The sequence below is a fragment of the Notolepis coatsorum genome (genome assembly GCF_963971535.1).
Source record: "Notolepis coatsorum genome assembly, chromosome: 11".
In the NCBI taxonomy this organism is placed as follows: Eukaryota; Metazoa; Chordata; class Actinopteri; order Aulopiformes; family Paralepididae; genus Notolepis; species Notolepis coatsorum.
Window position 1 is genome coordinate 76,228,392 of NC_140175.1, and position 22,578 is coordinate 76,250,969.

At 48.5% G+C, this 22,578-nt stretch overlaps 1 protein-coding gene across 1 annotated transcript in view; it reads left to right on the forward strand.

Moving 5' to 3' along the window:
• The window catches only part of nnt (nicotinamide nucleotide transhydrogenase), a gene marked incomplete at its 3' end in the record, with an annotated part of 159,565 nt that overhangs the window by 89,434 nt on the left and 47,553 nt on the right, over positions 1-22,578 (forward strand). The window contains exons 15-16 of the mRNA XM_084324965.1: positions 13,264-13,497; positions 20,065-20,225. Coding sequence (XP_084181091.1) covers positions 13,264-13,497; positions 20,065-20,225 — 395 coding nt within the window. The remainder of the gene's footprint in view (positions 1-13,263; positions 13,498-20,064; positions 20,226-22,578) is intronic.

Genomic DNA, 22,578 nt, shown 5'->3' on the forward strand with positions numbered 1-22,578 from the left:
GCTATTGCTGTGTTGGTCAATGTCTTTGTTGTGTTGTTTGAAAGTGTTTTTTGTACCATGACAGCATGGCATTGTTAGTGTGTGTGTGTGTGTGTGTGTGTGTGTGTGTGTGTGTGTGTGTGTGTGTGTGTGTGTGTGTGTGTCTGCATGTGTGTGTGTATCTGTGCGTGTGTGTGTGTATGTGTGTGTGTATCTGCATGTGTGTGTGTATCTGCGTGTGTGTGTGTGTAGGTGTGTGTGCGTGTAGGTGTGTGTGTGTAGGTGTGTGTGTGTGTGTAGGTGTGTGTGTGTGTAGGTGTGTGTGTGTGTGTGTAGGTGTGTGTGTGTGTGTGAGTGTGTGTAGGTGTGTGTGTGTGACTGTGTGTAGGTGTGTGTGTGTGTTTGTGTGTGTGTGTAGGTGTGTGTGTAGGTGTGTGTGTGTGTAGGTGTGTGTGTGTGACTGTGTGTGTGTAGGTGTGTGTGTGTGTGTGTGTAGGTGTGTGTGTGTGTGTGTGTAGGTGTGTGTGTGTGTGTTTGTGTGACTGTGTGTGTGTAGGTGTGTGTGTGTGTGTGTAGGTGTGTGTGTGTGTGTGTGTAGGTGTGTGTAGGTGTGTGTGTGTTTGTGTGTGTGTGTGTAGGTGTGTGTGTGTGTGTGTGTAGGTGTGTGTGTGTGTGTAGGTGTGTGTGTGTGAGTGAGGGAGGCCACGCATGTGTTCCTCATCCCACTGTGTCTTGTCTCTGTGCAGTGTTCTGGTGACAATGTGTGTGTACTTAAAACTGTACATGTGTTTTCTGTGTTCAACGTTGGTCTGTTTTAAAACCAGTGTAGTATGTTTGTTTGAAGAACCTGTGTGCGTGCGTGTGCGTGTGTGTGTGTGTGTGTGTGTGTGTGTGTGTGTGTGTGTGTGTGTGTGTGAGTGTGTGTGTGTGTGTTCCGTGCCTGGCTATGTTAAGCAGCAGGTGTGTTGTGTTCAGAGCCTCCCTGTGAAGTCGGGAGATCAAACACAGGGGAACATGACTCAGCTCTAACCAGACTCTGGAGCCGTGTAGGAGTGGTCAGCATCAGCCTGACTCACACGCACACACGCGTGTGCACACACACATGCACACGCACACTCAAACTCAACTCAAACCTTTATTTATTCTCAAAATAATCATTGGGGATTTCCTACGACATTGCGACACACCCGTCAAGCTAAACCAGGTTAAAACACAAATAGAAAACAAAGGGACAGTGAGACATTGAATAAATAGGACAAAAAGATAGATGGGGGGGGGATCCAAGTTACATACTGAAGCAGGGACATTTGTGATCATGTTTTAAAATGGTCCATAGTGACGGTGGAGTATTGATTTGTAGCGTGAGTTGTGTGTAGCCTTCTGTGACGGAGGCTAAGTGAGGCTTCTTCCTGACGTTGAACTGGATTTGTAACGACCTGGTCGGACGACAACCACTCTATTGTGACATCTGACATAAATGTGTCTTTAGAGGGAGACACATATATAGACATTGAAAACACGCCCAATACCTTGCTGAGATGCAAACCTGGCAACCAGTGGGCAAAACAAAACTATATTTACGTCAGGGATAGGGCTGACCTTCGAAGCTTTTTTTGGCAATCGAAGCTTCGGGGCCGAGCTTCGATTTTAATTCAAAGCTTTTTTTTTTTTCTTTTTTTTTTATTGTTTTTTTTATTATTATTATTTTTTTTTCTTATGTTGTGGGACTTGTACAGCACTTTCGTAAACGTTGTTGTTTTTAAATGTGCTCTATAAATAAAGTGGATTGGATTAATGAATTAAGTAGCCCCTTTCGTGACTGTGACGCAGCCAACAAGGTTTCACTCGGCTGTGTGATTTAATTCAAGGAGGATCGCTGTTGTCGTTTGAACAACTTCAGATTTCATGGGAACTACCAATCCCCCAAATCAAGAATGTTTAAGATGAATGAAGTAAGATTTTGATTATTTGAAATATGGCCTGTGTAGACTAAACTATGCACAGAATTATGTCAGTCTACAAGGTCCGGATTCTACATGGTCCGGCAATGTAGACCTTGTAGACTCCACTACAGACCAATTATCAGTGAATGTTCATGCATTTTTAAGAAGGGCTACTTCCACAAAAAAACAAAGAACTCACCAAAACATCTCAGTAGCACCTTATCTAAATGTTCTATTTCATATATGGAGATTCATATTTATTTATGTATTGCATGCATTTCTACATTTTATTTCCTATTTTGTTTATTCATCCCAGTATCTTTCTTTCTTATGTGTGGAATTCTACAAGGCATGTAGGTGTATATGTGTTTGAGGATGATATCCTTCAAACAGGCAATAGTGATGATATAATTTGGGCAGTGCTGAGCTGGGTTACTTTCCTCCAGTGTATTTGTCCCCCGGCCCCACCCAATGGCCCCATGCGCGCGCGCGCGCGCACACACACACACACACACACACACACACACACACACACACACACACACACACACACACACACACACACACACACACACATACATTTATATTTAGAGGCAGCCTAATTTTCATAGCCTAATTGATCTAAAAGATGCACATGCTACTGTTTCTGTTTGTTTATTCAAACCGGTTGATAGGCCAATGCAATCCTGTTATTATAGGCTACGATGGTGAATGGTGTCTGTTGTGAAGGGCCAGATTAAACCGAATATATATATTTATTTATATATATATATTTAATTGTATTTGTATATTCTCTAATATTCCCTGATATCCCTTGTATATTCCTTGTACAATATGCATTGAATATCCATTCTAGCCTACTGAACATCCCATAATAGTCTCCATTCTACTATTGGTCGAGACCTTGGTGCCAGGCTGCCATACCCCCCAGACCCAGTTCAAACGTACCGCTCAACATGTACGAACAAGTCCTAGTTCCGCGTAGGAATCTGGCTACCGCACCACTAATGGGACTATTTGTTCATAGTGCGTATATATACTGCGCTACTAAAGTAGGACTTCCTTTTCAGTCCAGTTTCTTACCCTCCAATAGAGTGACAGACGTAAAGCCTCCCCGCGACGCCACGTGTGGGAGTAAGGCCAAGTTCGGCCTACCATCGGTATTGAGACATCGTGTATATTAATATTTGAATAGTCATATTTGGCACTATATCGTCGAGTTGGACGTAGTCTATTAAGCTAATAATAGTCTGTTAATATATAGTGCTTCGTGCGGTGAGAATACTACCGTAGTCAGCACCCCATCGTTTCGGGCAGAAAACTGGCTGCTTATCCAGGCTGATCGACCCCATGTGAGATTGCACCCGAGGAGCCCCAGAGCCGACGAGCGAGTGGACCTGTATACCGGATTATTCTACCGACGACAGCCCGCCTTCCCAGGCACGGATTATGCTTTGTATACGTTGATTATTCCATGGATAAAGACCCCCGACACAGCCGTGTGTTGGAACCCCCCCCCCTGGAGAGGACGCAAGGTGAGGAGACGCTCTGCAAGACGAGGTCGCTTCACGTCTCTCCTCCGTGGACCGGAGGACGCCGGCCCACAAAGAGTCCATCTGCTTTCATCTGCGGTCCAAGGATCGCCGGCGCATTGAACGGCACTACAGTGGGTTCATCTGGGATACCCTTGGCCGGATGAGGCAGCCGGACTCTACCCCCCCCCCTTCCTACTCCTGTCGGCTTACAAGCGACCGGATTAACCCCCCCTAGTGTATCCAGTCTATAATCATTAAAGTATCATTGCTGTTATTCCTTAAACTATTCCAGGTCGTATATGTACCACCTGCGCCTTCAGAGATTGGACATTCTCTATTGATATACCGACGAATACTCTTGCCATAAAAGTGCATACTAATTCCCATTCATAAATGTGATTGATTTGATTAAGTGCTTGCTCTACACACCATCGCTGTGTAGAAATAAAGACCTATTTCTAATTCGTACATTTGTGTTGGATCCGTTTCATCTACGTGACAGTGTTCATCATAATATATTTATGCCGAGTACTGGGTGGCCGAATATTAAGTACAAAGGTAGTGGTAGTAAGTATCATATCTAGTAATACAGTCAGGGAATTGTACCCCTCAGTTACAATTGGTCCTTCGAGCCGGATGGTAATCAGTGTAATATTAATATAGTGTTATTAATATTGAAATGGCCTATGATGAACACTCCACGAAACGATCCTCCTAACCAACGCCCGCAGCGCGAACGACGGCTCCCTCAGTACTTAGAGGCTTACGCTGTCAGTCAACAACCTAGTCTTCTACTAACAGTAAACGCGGTAAAACTAGAAAGTAAAAGTATGTCTAACCCCAACGCCCAGACTACCCTGACCATAGAGGCCCCTACGGGTTCTAATGTAACTGACCAAGTTCACGGTGGGGACCAGTGGGAACCAGACATGACTTCACACCCCGCCAGTACTGAAGAAGTAGTCCCCGATGAGTCCCGGGAGGAATACAACGCTACCGAGACAGAACTCGGCACGGAAGACGGGAGAGCACCGTGGAGATAGAGCTCCAAGGCTCCGCAAGGAGTACCCCGAGGGAAGGCTCCCCTATACAACCGCCTTCTCCCAGCGAGGCAGAGAGGACCCTACAGCAGGCCTTCCTCATCAGCCTGAACGCCGCTGCTGAACGCGACCGACTGCAGATCCAGCAGCGGAGCGAAGAAGAGCATATACGTCTAGAAATAAGACGCATTCAGAGGGAAGAGAATGTGGCCCGAGACCGAGCAGACAGCCAGCGAGCAGCTGCTGGTGCTCTACGGGACGCAGAGCGCGACAGACAGCAAGCGCAACTAATAGAACAGCTGATCAGACGGACAACACCCTCTCCCTCCGCCAGAGGCTCCAGGAACTCGTCTAGACACACCTCCAGGGCGGCATCCCCTAGCCGAGTAAACAACCCTGAACTTGACCAACAGACGAGGTCTATACCCCCCACAGACCACCTCCCCCCACCGGTCCAAGCGAGACCTAGCAACCGGGAAGGAGCAGCATATCCTGTGGAGAGGCTAAACCAGAGACTACAAGCACTGGATGACCTAACTGAAGACGAAGAGGAAGAGGAGGAGAACCACGCCCGACGACAGCACAGTACTCTACCGGACCAGGAGGTCCGGTACAGCCCAGGCTATACTCCCGCGGAGCTGCGCTACAGACCCCCGACTCTATACACGGGTGAGCACGACGCACGACCCGCACCGAGGAACAGCACCTGGACAAGCGGGCCATGGTACACTGCCGGTACCAGCCCATACCAAGGAGCGGGAGGAGACTCGCCTAGGAGGCCTCTCCCCCAACGCTCGCCGATGTATCCACAGTCAGCGTCATACATTGGCACGCCTATGGTACCCGACTTCACCCAAGAGAACCGGGCCCAGTATACAGAACTCTGCATGTGTCTGGAGACCATGTTGGTGGATGTATTGGATGAACGCCATAAATACGGCATCCTACTGAAGCACTTAAAGGTACCCCGCGCACATAATATAGCGCTCGCCTACGCGACTTCCACCACCCCATACACAGCAGCGCTGGTAGCATTGGACCAGAGGTATGGGCGCATATGGGATTACGTGATCCAGGAGATCCGACACATCGACCGCTTACCCCCAGCAATAGACAATCGAGCACTGGACGACCTGTCCATCAGAGTGCAGTCCCTGGTAGGGATGTTGGGAGCGCAGAGAGAGAAGGGGAGGCATGAACTTTACGCCAACTCAAATGTGGAAAGGATCTTGGAGAAGCTGCCGCCCGCTCGACAGGAGCGTTTTAGGCGGCAGAGAGACCACCGAGACCCGAATGGCCCCGAACCGAACCTCCTCGATCTAGCAGACTTCCTGGCGAGAGAAGTCAGCAGCCTACGGCTAGATACATTCGGACGGAGCACCCCTGGCTCCAGAGAAGGAACCAGACGACTAAATGATGGAAGAAGATCGGTGACTGTGATGCACCAATCGGAGTCAGTACCGAGCAGCAGGAGCCACAGTACCCCCTCCAGAACGGAGAAGTGGAAGATAGTGTGCCCCTACTGTGAGAAAGAACACTGGCTAGCGCAATGTGACTCCTTCCCCAAGCTGAACGCGGAGGAAGCAAGTCAATGGATAAAGTCCAACAAGCGCTGTTTTCGCTGTGCGCGCTCACACATGGCAGCCGAATGCCGCTTAAAGAAAAGGTGCACCAAGTGCGATGGAGCCCATCTGGACATACTTCACGACAGTAACAGACGGCGCCCTTCACCCGCACCATCCAGCAGCAAAGCGAGCGTCATGTACATCGATCCCGCCAGCAGCAGTGGAGCCCGAGTACTCCTAAAAGTAGTGCGTGTGACACTAAGCTACCAGAATAAAGTCCTGGACACTTACGCCGTCCTCGATGACGGGTCAGAGAAGACCCTGCTGCTCGCCTCCGCTGCGGCCCAGCTAGGGCTGCGGGGAAGCGAAACCCAAATGACAATTCGGACAATAAGACGAGATTTGAAGACGATAAAGGGCGAGAATGTCTCATTCTCTATCGCAGCAAGCGGCCAGCCTGAGCGACGGTACCAGATTACAGACGCTTTCACCAGCCAAGAAATAGGACTGTCGCGGTACACATACCCCGTCGCCAAGCTGATGGAGAAATATGTACATCTGCGCAAGTTACCGATCCCGCTCATAGACAATGCTATGCCGACCCTGTTGATAGGCTCCGACCATGCAGACCTCATTGTCCCGATAGACCGGGTTCATACCGGACCCCGAGGCTGTCCTGCAGCAGTCGAGACCCGTTTGGGATGGACTCTCCAAGGCCCGCTCGCCAAATCTCTCAACCGAAGTACAGCCACTAGATGTCTCCACTCCCGAGTCACAGAGGGAGAAACCGCACTCCTGCAACACGTAGAGCGGTTATGGACCTTGGAACAAATGCCCTTTAAGAACGGAAAGAAAGACATTCGCTCTAAAGATGACATTTACGCCATTCACCTCCTCGAGACAGGGACCAAGAGAGTCCCGGTCAACGGCGTGTTGAGATACGCCACGCCACTCCTGCGGCGAGAAGGAATGCCTACTTTCCACGCCAAGACAGACGCCACAGAACGGTACCTGCTGAACACGGAGCGGCGCTTAGCCAAGAACCCCGCCCAAGAGAGTGTATACCGCGCTGAGATTGAGAAGCTCATCACAGCGGGACACGTCACAAAGATGGACATTAAAGAGGCTGACCAGACCACTGAATCGTGGTACGTGCCTCACCACAAGGTCCATCACAACGGTAAAGACCGCATAGTATTTAACTGCAGCTACCAGCTCGGATCCCAAAATCTGAATAAAGAGTTACTGCCCGGTCCCACACTCGGCCCCTCCCTACTCGGCGTTCTACTCCGCTTCCGCCAGGAAAAGGTGGCCATCAGCGGGGACATTAAAGGAATGTTCCTGCAGGTGAGATTAGTAGAGGAGGACAAGCCCCTGTTACGGTTCCTATGGAGAGAGAAGCCAGGAGATGAGCACCCAGCCATCTACCAATGGGAAGTCCTCCCCTTCGGAACGACGTGCAGCCCCTGCTGTGCTACATTTGCACTACAGAAACATGTAGCAGAGGACCCAGCAGCGGACGAAGAGGTCCGACACAGCGTAAAGAACAGCTTCTACGTAGACAACTGTCTACAAAGCCTTTCAACCCAGGAAGAAGCCGAGGCTCTCCTGATTAAACTCCGCGCCTCATTGATCAAAGGCGGCTTTGATCTCAGGCAGTGGGCCAGCAGCGATCCGCAAGTACTGCGCAGCCTCTCCTCCGAGGACAAGGCAGCCAGCAGCGAGACCTGGATGGCTACAATCCCGGGAGAAGCCCAGGAGATGACCCTGGGATTGGTGTGGCGATTCAAAACAGATTCGCTTCACTACAGACACAAGCCCCTGACTACGGAGCAGGGAAGGCCGGCGGCGGCGCCGACCACCAGACGGAGTGTGTACACAACACTCGCCCGACAATATGACCCGCTAGGATGTATTCTACCGTACACCACCAGGGCAAAAATGATTGTACGAGCATTGTGGGACAAGGACCAGGGCTGGGACGACCCCATTCCCTTGCACCTTGCATCCACCTGGAGAGAGTGGGAGATGGAGCTCCACTCACTCCCAGGCGTTAATATGCGCCGAAGCTACTTCCCACCCACGGTGAGGCCAGAGACATGTAAAATGGACTTACACGTCTTCAGTGACGCCTCAGTGGTCGCATACGGATCAGTAGCCTACTTGCGGGCCCAAGAAAGGGGGGGAGAGATCTACACAGCATTTGTCCTCGCCCGCTCGAGAATAGCCCCACGCAAGCAACAATCTATCCCACGTCTAGAGCTCTGCGCAGCCATAGCCGGAGCGCACCTAGCCATGCTCATCCAACGTGAGCTCACCATACCGGTGTCTAGAACAATCCTGTGGTCAGATTCCACGACAGTACTCGCCTGGATCAAATCGGACTCATGCAAGTACAAAGTCTTCGTGGGAGTCAGAGTCACCGAGATTCAAGACTTAACCGAAGAGTTAACCGGAGAAACAGAGTGGCGCTACGTTGATACAAAACAGAACCCAGCTGACGTCATCACCCGGGGAATGCCCCTAGATGACCTCACCCGTCACAATGCTTACAGTGACGGCCCCGCATTCCTAAGACTCCCGGAAGGACAGTGGCCCATACCTATCCCGAGGGAAGCAAGTCCAGAGGAGGTGGAAAATAAGAAGTCTGTGTTCTGTGGATTGAGCACCGTAGCCTCCACCGACCCTAACATAGACGATTGCACGTCCATAGAGAGTGCACAACAAAGGACATTCCTGCGGCACCACCCGGAGTGTAAGTCCCCCGCTGAAATGTCAGCAGCTAACTACGAGGAAGCAGAATTGCTTCTACTGCAGCGAGCCCAGAGAGACTCGTTCCCCGATGAATTGGCCTGTCTACAGGGAGGAAAGCCCGTCCCATCCGACAGCAGATTAATTCATCTGGCCCCCGAGAGCGACGCTCATACCCTCATCAGAGTGGGTGGTCGCCTATGCAGAGCCCCCAATCTACCGGATGACATTAAATACCCGATCGTATTGAACAGCCGACACAAGGTCACAGAGCTGATTATAAAGAAATACGATGAGGATGTACATCACGCAGGAGCAGAAAGAGTCTTCGCGGAAATCAGACGTCGTTACTGGATCCTACAAGGAAGAGAGGCGGTACGACGCTTCCAGCGAACATGTCTAGACTGCCGCAAGTGGCGCGCGCAGCCCAGCATACCAAGGATGGCTGACCTTCCTCCATGTCGCCTCCGAATCGGTGACAAGCCATTCCACTCAACGGGTATGGACTGCTTTGGCCCGCTGCACATAAAGAAAGGAAGAGGAACCGAGAAGCGGTGGGGTATTGTATTCAAATGCATGACCACCAGAGCGATACACATCGAGCTTCTCCCGACCATGAGCACAGACTCATTCCTTATGGCCTTCCGTAGATTCACATCACGGAAAGGAAGACCGTCTACCCTATTGTCCGATCATGGGACAAACTTCAAAGGCGGCGAAAGAGAACTGAGAGAGAGCTTCCAAGCTATGGGCCCAGAACTTAAGACCCACCTCGCTCCAGCACAGGTTGATTTCCAATTCAACCCCCCAAACGCACCCCACTTCGGTGGCACTTGGGAACGAGAAGTGCGCTCCATAAAGACAGCCCTGTACGCAGTACTTGGGGCCCAGACTGTGGCGGAAGAAGTCCTAATGACAGTCCTCACGGAGATTGAGGGAGTACTTAACTCGAAGCCCCTCGGATATGTCTCCAGTGATGTGGCGGATATCGACCCAGTTACCCCCAACACACTCCTGATGGGGCGGCTAGATCCTGCATTACCCCAGACAATGTACCGGCCTGAAGAAGCGAACGGCCGACGAATGTGGAGGTACAGCCAAGTATTAGCCGACAAGTTTTGGAGCAGTTTCCTACTGCACTACCTACCGTCTCTACAGACCCGCCAGAAGTGGGTAAAGGAGAGAGACAATTTGACAGAAGGAACAGTTGTCATGATTATTGATCAATCACTGCCCAGAGCTATGTGGCCGGCCGGCCGCGTAAGCAAAGTGATCACCGGTGCCGACGGCAAGGTCCGAGCAGCTGAAGTGCTTGTCCAGGGTCGCACTTACACCCGTCCCGTGGCGAGGCTCATAGAACTGCCCCGACTCCCAGACACAATCGATGATGACCATGACCCTATAACCCTATGACTTTGTGAAGTTGACTGACCCCTACAGCAAACCCTTATGTGTAAATAGACAACGCGATTAATCTGTCTCTGCTTAACTGATTAGGTCTGGGACCAATCAGGGGGTGGCTGTTGTGAAGGGCCAGATTAAACCGAATATATATATTTATTTATATATATATATTTAATTGTATTTGTATATTCTCTAATATTCCCTGATATCCCTTGTATATTCCTTGTACAATATGCATTGAATATCCATTCTAGCCTACTGAACATCCCATAATAGTCTCCATTCTACTATTGGTCGAGACCTTGGTGCCAGGCTGCCATACCCCCCAGACCCAGTTCAAACGTACCGCTCAACATGTACGAACAAGTCCTAGTTCCGCGTAGGAATCTGGCTACCGCACCACTAATGGGACTATTTGTTCATAGTGCGTATATATACTGCGCTACTAAAGTAGGACTTCCTTTTCAGTCCAGTTTCTTACCCTCCAATAGAGTGACAGACGTAAAGCCTCCCCGCGACGCCACGTGTGGGAGTAAGGCCAAGTTCGGCCTACCATCGGTATTGAGACATCGTGTATATTAATATTTGAATAGTCATATTTGGCACTATATCGTCGAGTTGGACGTAGTCTATTAAGCTAATAATAGTCTGTTAATATATAGTGCTTCGTGCGGTGAGAATACTACCGTAGTCAGCACCCCATCGTTTCGGGCAGAAAACTGGCTGCTTATCCAGGCTGATCGACCCCATGTGAGATTGCACCCGAGGAGCCCCAGAGCCGACGAGCGAGTGGACCTGTATACCGGATTATTCTACCGACGACAGCCCGCCTTCCCAGGCACGGATTATGCTTTGTATACGTTGATTATTCCATGGATAAAGACCCCCGACACAGCCGTGTGTTGGAACCCCCCCCCCTGGAGAGGACGCAAGGTGAGGAGACGCTCTGCAAGACGAGGTCGCTTCACATCTCTCCTCCGTGGACCGGAGGACGCCGGCCCACAAAGAGTCCATCTGCTTTCATCTGCGGTCCAAGGATCGCCGGCGCATTGAACGGCACTACAGTGGGTTCACCTGGGATACCCTTGGCCGGATGAGGCAGCCGGACTCTACCCCCCCCCCCCTTCCTACTCCTGTCGGCTTACAAGCGACCGGATTAACCCCCCCTAGTGTATCCAGTCTATAATCATTAAAGTATCATTGCTGTTATTCCTTAAACTATTCCAGGTCGTATATGTACCACCTGCGCCTTCAGAGATTGGACATTCTCTATTGATATACCGACGAATACTCTTGCCATAAAAGCGCATACTAATTCCCATTCATAAATGTGATTGATTTGATTAAGTGCTTGCTCTACACACCATCGCTGTGTAGAAATAAAGACCTATTTCTAATTCGTACATTTGTGTTGGATCCGTTTCATCTACGTGACAGTGTTCATCATAATATATTTATGCCGAGTACTGGGTGGCCGAATATTAAGTACAAAGGTAGTGGTAGTAAGTATCATATCTAGTAATACAGTCAGGGAATTGTACCCCTCAGTTACAGTGTCATTTTGATTTATTGTCGGTCAGCTGAGCCGATCGACGTTCTGAAGGATTATCTGAACTTCAGATTCTGAAGTGCCTATTTATGTGCAATACACACACACACACACACACACAACAGTGGGTTTCCAGGTGTCCATTTTAACTATGCAAGGCCCCCCAGCAACACACACATACAAACACATACTCCCCCCCCCCCCGCACGCACGCACGCACGCACGCACACACACACACACGCACACGCACACACACACACACACTCTGAACAGAGTTCCAGTCACAAGCATGGCATTTCCCCCAAACTACCCTCATCAGCAACACCTGGTCTCATCAGAATCTCTCACTTCCCAGCAGTGCTCTATAGAGTGTGATTGTGCTTGTGTGTCTGTGTTGGTTACGGCCATGTGTGTGTGTGTGTGTTTGTTTGTTTGTCTGTTTCTCTGTCCTCGAGTCATGAACTAGACCTGCATGTATTTGCATTAATGAGGCATCTTAACCTGTAACAGTGTGGTGCAGCAGTGGTGATTCATCCATGAGTGGGACTCTTGTTTCCTGATGAATCTTTTAATCAGCTCCTCCTCCTCCTCCTTTGCCTCCGGACTTGAATATTTGATCACTGACTCCTGTATCTCTCTCTCTCTCCCTCTTTGATCTGTTTATCTCTCGCTCTCTTCCTCCTTTCTTGCTTTCTCCTTCTCTCTATCTCTCTGTCTTGATATGTTTCTATCTCCCTTTCCCCCTCTTCATCTCCTTCTCTCATCTCTCTCTCCCCCTGTCTCTTTCCCTCCACCTTTGTCTCGCTCTCTCCTCTCATCTTTCTCTCTCCCCCTGTCTCTTACCCTCCACCTTTGTCTCTCTCTCTCCTCTCATCTCTCTGTCCCCCTGTCTCTTACCCTCCACCTTTGTCTCTCTCTCCTTCTCTCATCTCTCTCTCCCCCTGTCTCTTACCCTCCTCCTTTGTCTCTCTCTCCTCTCATCTCTCTCTCCCCCTGTCTCTTACCCTCCACCTTTGTCTCTCTCTCCTTCTCTCATCTCTCTCTCTCCCCCTGTATCTTACCCTCCTCCTTTGTCTCTCTCTCTCCTTCTCTCATCTCTCTCTCCCCCTGTCTCTTACCCTCCTCCTTTGTCTCTCTCTCTCTCCTCTCATCTCTCTATCCCCCTGTCTCTTACCCTCCTCCTTTGTCTCTATCTCTCTCCTTCTATCATCTCTCTCTCCCCCTGTCTCTTACCCTCCTCCTTTGTCTCTATCTCTCTCCTTCTATCATCTCTCTCTCCCCCTGTCTCTTACCCTCCTCCTTTGTCTCTATCTCTCTCCTTCTATCATCTCTCTCTCTCCCTGTCTCAACCCTATCTCTCTCTCTCTCTCTCTCTCTCTCTCTCTCTCTCTCTCTCTCTCTCTCTCTCTCTCTCTCTCTCTCTCTCTCTCTCTCTCTCTCTCTCTCTCTCTCTCTCTCTCTCTCTCTCTCTCTCTCTCTCTCTCTCTCTCCATCCAGGCCTGGGTATCGCTAGGAAGATTGAGATCACTGAGCTGCCCCAGCTGGTGGCAGCGTTCCACAGCCTGGTGGGCCTGGCTGCGGTGCTGACGTGCGTGGCGGAGTACATGATCGAGTTCCCCCACTTCGCCACCGACCCCGCCGCCAACCTCACGAAGATCATAGCCTACCTGGGCACCTTCATCGGCGGCGTGACCTTCAGCGGCTCCCTGGTGGCCTACGGCAAACTGCAAGGTGAGTCGACGTGCCTCCACCACCAGGGTCCGTAGTCATGACGACTCAGCAACTCAACAGGGCTGAGGACGTGGGATCGGCGCTCTGGGGGTGTTCTCAACCCGCTCGGATGCCTTAAAAATGTCTTACCTTGTACATGTAAACGTTTTTCTTCACAAACCACCAACGAGGAGGTCCGGTGTCTGAGAGCGACGCTGGACAGACATGCTGGTCCCTGTAGAGCTGTGGCTCAGTTCATCAGTTCAGGTGCCTTGAGATTTTACTCAAATGCCAAGAAAGTCACAGTCACACAGCATTTTCATAACTCCCATCTTGACCCACTCCCTGTAGATCCACACACCTACCCCCCCCCCCCCCACACACACACACACACACACACACAACCAACATTCATTGCTATAATTATTACTCTTATGACCCTTCCCCGGTGTTGCCCTCCACACACATGCATGCATACACGCACGCACGTGCGCACACGCACGCGCACACACGCGCACACACACACGCACGCACACACACACAGCACCCCCCCCCCCCCCAGCCATTTTCCACTTGCCCCTGAAAGCTGGAACTCATTATTCCAGGGAGTGTTCCCTTCTTCTCCTCTTTTCTCTCCTTTTCTTTCTCTTTTCATTCTCTCTTTCCTTCCCCCTCTCCCCCCACCCCCCTCTCTCTCTCTCTCTCTCGGAACCTGGGGGAACCTTTTGCTGATCGCAGAAATTACAACTGGCCCGTTCTCATCTGGAGCCCCAACCAACTTGCTCTCTCGTATATATATATATATATATATATATATATATATATATATTTTTTTTTTTAATTCTTTTTTTGTGAGTTGTTTTTAGTCACATCTCTTGGGACGGCTTGCTATACACCACTTGAAAATTAAACAAGGTGATGAAACATTCAAACGTGTCTATATCTTTGGATAGCAATTTTTCTCCCATCCCAAGTTCTCCTCGCCAATTCTCCCTTCAATTCTCCCCTCCCCTGTCTTGAACGTTGCTAGACTATGCCTCCCACTGGTCGGCTGCAGTGAGAACCAAGCCTTGCATCACGTGTCCCCTCCGGTACACGAGGAGGCAGCCGTTGCATCTTTTCACCTGTACAGCGCGATCTCTCAGTGGCGAGTAGTAACGCGTGTGAGGCTCACGCTGCCCCCGTTACTGCCTGATTCTGCTGTACAGGCGCACCAACCGACCTGTAGGAGTCGCTGTCCACAACGTCCAATCCCCACCCACCAGCTTTCCCACCCCTAACACAAAGTTTGCCCGAGGTAAGCGACAGTTGTGATTGGAGGATCAAGAAAAGAGGGCAGGGTTTGAGATAGGTCTATTGTATTAGTATGAACGACCAGCCAAGCTGGTAGCAACGCAGAGAGCTGGGCTCGAACCCAGCATCTCCTGCGTTAGTGGCGAGCACCTTTCCCACTGCGCCACTTAGCCGCCCCAAGGGGGGGGGGGGGTTATTGACTTGATCAGGGTTTCCGTTGCCGGCCTCAGTGTCCGGTAGATTTCAATCTACCGGTCAAATGAGAGACATTCCGGTCAGAGTTTATTGAGCTAAAAAACAATTGATAGGCAAAAGAATGACAACAAAACAAAATAATGACATCATCAAGGCATGTAGATTTATAATATTTTTACTTAAAACTAGGCTACTTTTGCGTATAAAGTCATTATATTCCAAATAAAATAAGTCCCGAGACTCGTGCTGCTGCCGACTTTAAATCAAATAGGTGTCTGTGGGCAGTCGCCCGACATTAATAAACAACAGTCTGTTATAATCACATTTTTATGAGCTATCGAATTCTGTTATATTGGACATTTGTATTAATTATATCAAGCGAAGAACTGAGAAATTTGGCAGAGAGAGACGGCAACATTATCGTGGGTCTGCGTGACGACTCTCTCTCTCTCCACCTCCCAATGACTTATTTGCGAGAGTATGGCGCTGCAGAGCAGCAGATTCAGCTGTTATTGGCTCTTTTCTGGGAACCGCACAACAGCGCCCCCCACCCAACATTGAATTGAAAATGGCTGAATTGGAGTACTGCTGGAGTACTGCATTGTGCTGCTGTTGCTCCGGCTCTGCAGCTTCACATGCATTCGCACACCCAGCACTAAGCTCTCGCTGACAACGTCGTTGTCATTATTAGAAGCAACGATGAAACAAATCATGTAATGATTGTTTCGTTCATCGCATAGGCTATTTAATTTTAGCCTATTTTAATACAATTCAAATAATCAAATTGTGCTTAGACTCAGGGAATTATTTTCACCGGACATTAAGACCGGAGAGATTAAATATGTCGGACTTCAACAGATTTTGCCGGTCAAATACCGGTAATTACCGGCTAACGGAAACGCTGGACTTGATTGTCAATGTCAACACACTGTTAAAAAAAACACACAAGACAAGAGTTTGTTGGGTTCACTGGATTCGCTGAAGGCAGATTGTAAAGCCCGGAGCGACTTTAGTTGAGCTCTGTGCTGATTCGTGACTTTAGCCGAACTCTGTGCTGATTCGTGACTTTAGGCATGTGTTCACATTCATGACTGGCTGCTCCGTTGGTGCAGTTAGAGCTGGGGGTATAAGGTTGGTGCAGTTAGAGCTGGGGCGTATAAGGTTGGTGCAGTTAGAGCTGGGGGGTATAAGGTTGGTGCAGTTAGAGCTGGGGGGTATAAGGTTGGTGCAGTTAGAACTAGGGGGTATAAGGTTGGTGCAGTTAGAGCTGGGGGTATAAGGTTGGTGCAGTTAGAGCTGGGGGGTATAAGGTTGGTGCAGTTGGAGCTGGGGGGTATAAGGTTGGTGCAGTTAGAACTAGGGGGTATAAGGTTGGTGCAGTTAGAGCTGGGGGGTATAAGGTTGGTGCAGTTAGAACTAGGGGGTATAAGGTTGGTGCAGTTAGAGCTGGGGGGTATAAGGTTGGTGCAGTTAGAGCTGGGGGGTATAAGGTTGGTGCAGTTAGAACTAGGGGGTATACGGTTGGTGCAGTTAGGGCTGGGGGGTATACGGTTGGTGCAGTTAGAGCTGGGGGGTATAAGGTTGGTGCAGTTAGGGCTGGGGGGTATAAGGTTGGTGCAGTTAAGAGCTGGGGGGTATAAGGTTTGTGCAGTTAGGGCTGGGGGGTATAAGGTTGGTGCAGTTAGAGCTGGGGGGTATAAGGTTGGTGCAGTTAGAGCTGGGGGGTATAAGGTTGGTACAGTTAGGGCTGGGGGGTATAAGGTTGGTACAGTTAGAGCTGGGGGTATAAGGTTGGTGCAGTTAGAGCTGGGGGGTATAAGGTTGGTGCAGTTAGAGCTGGGGGGTATAAGGTTGGTACAGTTAGGGCTGGGGGGTATAAGGTTGGTGCAGTTAAGAGCTGGGGGGTATAAGGTTGGTGCAGTTAGGGCTGGGGGGTATAAGGTTGGTGCAGTTAGAGCTGGGGGGTATAAGGTTGGTGCAGTTAGAGCTGGGGGTATAAGGTTGGTGCAGTTAGAGCTGGGGGGTATAAGGTTGGTGCAGTTAGAGCTGGGGGTATAAGGTTGGTGCAGTTAGAGCTGGGGGGTATAAGGTTGGTGCAGTTAAGAGCTGGGGGGTATAAGGTTGGTGCAGTTAGAGCTGGGGGGTATAAGGTTGGTGCAGTTAGAACTAGGGGGTATAAGGTTGGTGCAGTTAGAGCTGGGGGGTATAAGGTTGGTGCAGTTAGAGCTGGGGGGTATAAGGTTGGTGCAGTTAGAGCTGGGGGGTATAAGGTTGGTGCAGTTAGAGCTGGGGGTATAAGGTTGGTGCAGTTAGAGCTGGGGGGTATAAGGTTGGTGCAGTTAGAGCTGGGGGTATAAGGTTGGTGCAGTTAGAGCTGGGGGGTATAAGGTTGGTGCAGTTAGAGCTGGGGGTATAAGGTTGGTGCAGTTAAGAGCTGGGGGGTATAAGGTTGGTGCAGTTAAGAGCTGGGGGGTATAAGGTTGGTGCAGTTAAGAGCTGGGGGGTATAAGGTTGGTACAGTTAGGGCTGGGGGGTATAAGGTTGGTGCAGTTAAGAGCTGGGGGGTATAAGGTTGGTACAGTTAGGGCTGGGGGGTATAAACTGGATTCTGAAGCAACACCTATACAAATCGTAAAATTATTCATGCATTTAATTTTTTAAGTGAATCTTAACATTTTTCCTTGCCGCTCTATTATAAAGATTTGTGGATACACATTTGATTAAAATATACCATTTTCAATGAAAAGGCACCATGATAATTGTATGACAAAAAGAAAAACAAGACCCAAAAGAAAATAATGTCAAACCACATTGTAATTTGCAAACATCTAAAATAAGACAAATATAGTTATAATAATAATAATGGCATGGCTTTATATATAGCGCGTGTTAGGATATTTTGATATTGTCTCCAGCCAGAGCATCCTCTCACTGCTCTTCATGTATGAGCTGGGGGGTATACGGTTGGTGCAGTTAGAGCTGGGGGGTATAAGGTTGGTGCAGTTAGGACGTTTGAATTGGCACGTCGTGAGATGGAGGTGCGTTTGATTTGTATCACGGGGCAGAATTGAGGCTAGGAGAGGCAGCACATGTATTGATGAGTGAAGTCAGTCTGGGGGCAGATGAAAATGGCAGGTATTTGGTCCGCAGGCCTCGAGTTTGACACAGGTGATTTACATTTTTTATTTTTTTTACAATGGCTTTACTGTCAATACATGTAGACTTTACGTCAGGGCAGGACTATTGGAGCCACTCCACAACTCCATTGGTGGTTGTACAATGTTGATTATATATACAGTACATAACATACAACATACATAATGTTGATGTGTTGATATATATATTATATATCGGTCAAATACAAACAAGGAGGAGAAATCCTCCTCTCAATCTCTCTTCCGTCCCTCCCTCCCTCCCTCCCTCCCTCCCTCCCTCCCTCCCTCCCTCCCTCCCTCCCTCCCTCCCTCCATTGTTCTCTCTTCTCCAGGTTCTCTCTTCTCCAGGTATCTTAAACAGGTCTATTGGCAGCTGGTGTTGAGAAGCATTGAAATGACTTCATTGCTGACCTAATGGCCTACTTCTCTCTCCATCTGTCTCTCTCATCCCCCCCCAGGTGTCCTGAGCAGAGCTGACCAGTGCCTGGTCGTCATGCTCTGAATGACTGCTGGCCTGTTGGCGGCTGATGTATTAAGTTATTTTGTTAGGGCTGTCCTCCACTAAAGAAATGCTTACTCTACGAACCAATTAGTTGATTTGTTGGACAAATCCGGCAAAAGCACCTCTTTTAAAGGGAACACACTGTATTGGGAAAATGGCATTTCCCTGTGTTTTGCATTGTTTTTTACAGAATGATGGGTTGTCCCAACACTGACAAAATGTTACATTTACATTTAGTAATTTAGCTGATGCTTTCATCCAAAGCGACCTACTAATTGTGAATTGTGAATAAGTTGATGCTGCTAGAATGCTGTGTTGGGTTTAGCAAAAACCTTAAAAGTCATGTTTAGGGGACCTCAAAGACCTATATTAACTTGTTGAAAAGGACTAAAATATGTCCCCTTTAAAGGCACTATTGGGAGGATTTTAACATCAATATATCATTATTGTAAATTCAGTACTATCCATACCTTGTCAGGATTACCGCGGAATTATGTTGAGACCGATGAGAATGAATGACAACGGAGCAGATAGCGAGGAGTCTATTGATATACTCTATTTTGTATGGATATTGTATTTATTTGGTATGGATATTGTATTTATTTGGTATGGATATTGTATTTATTTGGTATGGATATTGTATTTATTTGGTATGGATATTGTATTTATTTGATATGGATATTGTATTTATTTTGTATGGATATTGTATTTATTTGGATATTGTATTTATTTTGCATGGATATTGTATTTATTTGGTATGGATATTGTATTTATTTGGTATGGATATTGTATGCCACCGGGTCGGATCCACAGGAATTCTGCTGAAGGCATTCTGTCACATAGGGAGCCTTTCCAAAGAAAACATGCTTTAGTAACAAAAACAACCCCACGTTCACGGTTAGCCAGGGCTGTTCACCCTCTCCTCTCGTCATCAAAACAACCCCACGTTCACGGTTAGCCAGGGCTGTTCACCCTCTCCTCTCGTCATCAAAACAACCCCACGTGCACGGTTAGCCAGGGCTGTTCACCCTCTCCTCTCGTCATCAAAACAACCCCACGTGCACGGTTAGCCAGGGCTGTTCACCCTCTCCTCTCGTCATCAAAACAACCCCACGTGCACGGTTAGCCAGGGCTGTTCACCCTCTCCTCTCGTCGTCCAAACGCAAAGGAACTGCTGAATCTCCTTGCAACACGAGGCGGATTCTTCGGTTGACTTAAGACCAGACCGATTGATGATGAGAGGGCAGCCCTACCGTACATTACATTTCCTACCTCTTTCTCATCCTCATCTTCCTCCTCTTCTTTTCTCTTCTTCTCCCCTCCAGGTATCGCGGACTCCTGCTTTGTTGCTAGCTTATATTATTGGCTTAGTTTTGAACCCTTTCTCTGTCTCTTTCCCTCCCCCTCTCTCTCTCCCTCCTGTTCCATCGGCCTCCTCTCCAGGCATGCTGAACAGTTCCCCCCTGATGTTGCCCGGCCGCCATATTCTGAACGCCGGGCTGATGACCGCCAGCATCGGATGTATTGTGCCCTACATGCTGGACCCCAGTTACACCACGGGAATCACCTGCCTCGGATCAGTGTCTGCCCTCTCCGCTGTCATGGTACGACAACGCACGCGCCTGTGTGTGCACGCACATGCATGTGGAGGGCGCATATCTTTCTGTGCATTTTTAGCTACGACCAGCAGCTATAGAGGTCACAGGTTTCGCCCTAGGAGGCTGAAATTGGGCATGGAGGTCAAGTGTGTGTTTGTGTGTTCATGCCAATGTATGGGGGGTATGAGAGAGAGTCCACCAGTTTATGGGTGAGTGTTACAAATGTTCTTGTGTGTCCCAGGGTAGCTATAAAAAGATTAGCTTGCTGTTAACTATGCTCCAACATAAATCACACCTTAGAAATATTATACTAGCAACGACTGCAGAAATATTACTTCAATGATTCCCTAATCTGTTGTAGTATTTGGCCCTGTGTGTGAATGTTTTTATTGGCTGTAGCACCCAGAGAGTTCATCTCTCTCTCTCTGTTACTATACAAAATAAACCTACTCATTGATCAGCCGCCCACAGTGGTGGGTCCATTCAAAATGTACCAGCCAAATAAATTCCTTAGCTGCCAAAGTAGTTTTGTTTTGAATCGTAAAGGCTGATTGTAGGCAGACTGTCTTCCTGGCTGTTTTTACAGAAGTCTGTTCACTTATGGAAATATTTCCTGTCCGATTTCTCCATTCACTTCCATAGTTAGTGACGTTGGATGTGAAAACGTCACTGAAGGGGAGCTCCAGTAGCTCACCACGTACCGCGAGTGCTATTTCAGCGCCGTGGACAACCGTGCTCGTCACGGATCTGGGGCTGAGCGAGTTCGAATCCCGGACTGCAGCCGTGCCTTTCCCAGAGTGTCCTCCCCCCCATCTGAACCCTTTCAGCCTGCTTCTGTCGGTCGAACTTGACCAAGTATAAATGCGATAAACGTATAAAAGAGCCAGGGAAATGGCCAAAGTTTAAAAAAAAAGAAAACGTCACTGAAATGTCACCTTATAGTGACATAGTCTCACATAGAAAGACCTCTCCACACTACGGTAAAGGTCTGGCAGAAGTCATTATGATTGTGCATTGGCTGGAAAACAACATTCGGAATTGTCAGAATTGTCAAGGGCGGTCGTAAACTGCGCCAAGCTCACTGGTGCCCTTTGCAATTCCCGAATTTCCCCAAGGGGATCAATATATGATCTTATCTTGTGGGCGGAAAGCGATCAGCAAACATGAGAGAACCTTTTTACATAGCAAACTTTCTTTCTTTGAATACCTTTAAAACAATCCACAGAATGGACCAAGCAGGATTGCCTTAGTGCAAAAATCTTTGTCCTAGTCGTCCATCCGAGGCATATAGCTCTCTAGCTGGAGCGCTTGTTGTCATTGTGCATACAGCAAGGACGGAAACTAGCCGGCCAACGAGAGACTTGTGCACTCGGTCTATATTCTTCCATTCAGACTAATGGTAACACTTCATATCCGATACTGTGTGAGTATTCTGATGGCTCCACTGTGCACCTAACATCATTAAGTCCCATTCATATGTATCGAGGGGCATTTGGTCTCTGCTTTGGTAAATGGTGCATTCATATAGTGCTTTTATCCAAAGCGCTTTAAAAAAGAAAATCCTCACATTTTACCCATTCACTCACACATTCACGGCGGAGGCGACCATGCAAGGTGCCAACCTGCTCATCGAGAGCAATTATGTGTTATGTGTCTTGCTCAAGGACACTTCGACATGCTGCCCGGGAGGAGCGGGAATTGAACCAGGAACCTCCGGATTACCAGATAACTGCACTACCTCCACTGTTGCCCCTGCTTTGTTTTATTATATTTATTATATTAACTATGACAACTTTATTTGTATGTTAATTTATCCACTTAGCTTTGCTCCCCTAAAATGGGGAAGGGGGGGGGGGGGGGGTCTATAAACTGGCTACAAGAAAGGATGAAAAATAATTAAATTGATTGATTGATTGATTGATTGAAAACGTTATTAACAGATTGCAGAATGGGTACAGTACAGTACAGTTCAATACATACAATTGTTAAGGGGATGCAGACCAGAGAAAGACTTTCGTCTTGTTTACATCAGGGTCCCCCATTTTCAATTCATCATAACATATATGACACACACGACATACAGATAGATAGTACTGCTACATCTATACATTTATGACATACCAGATTTGCAAATACAGTACTGTTTGTGATACAAAAAGAGTCCAGAAAAGAGAGTATATACATTTGACGTAGAAGGAGGTTGGGTAGGTGGGGTGGGGTTGAGTGGGTGGGGGACTGTACATTGGAGGTGGTTGGGTGGGTGGGTGGGGGGGGGGTTGGGTAGGCAATCTAAAGGGATCCTCCACACACACACAAACACACTGTGTGGTTCCAGTTACCCTGTTTTCACATTTACCCT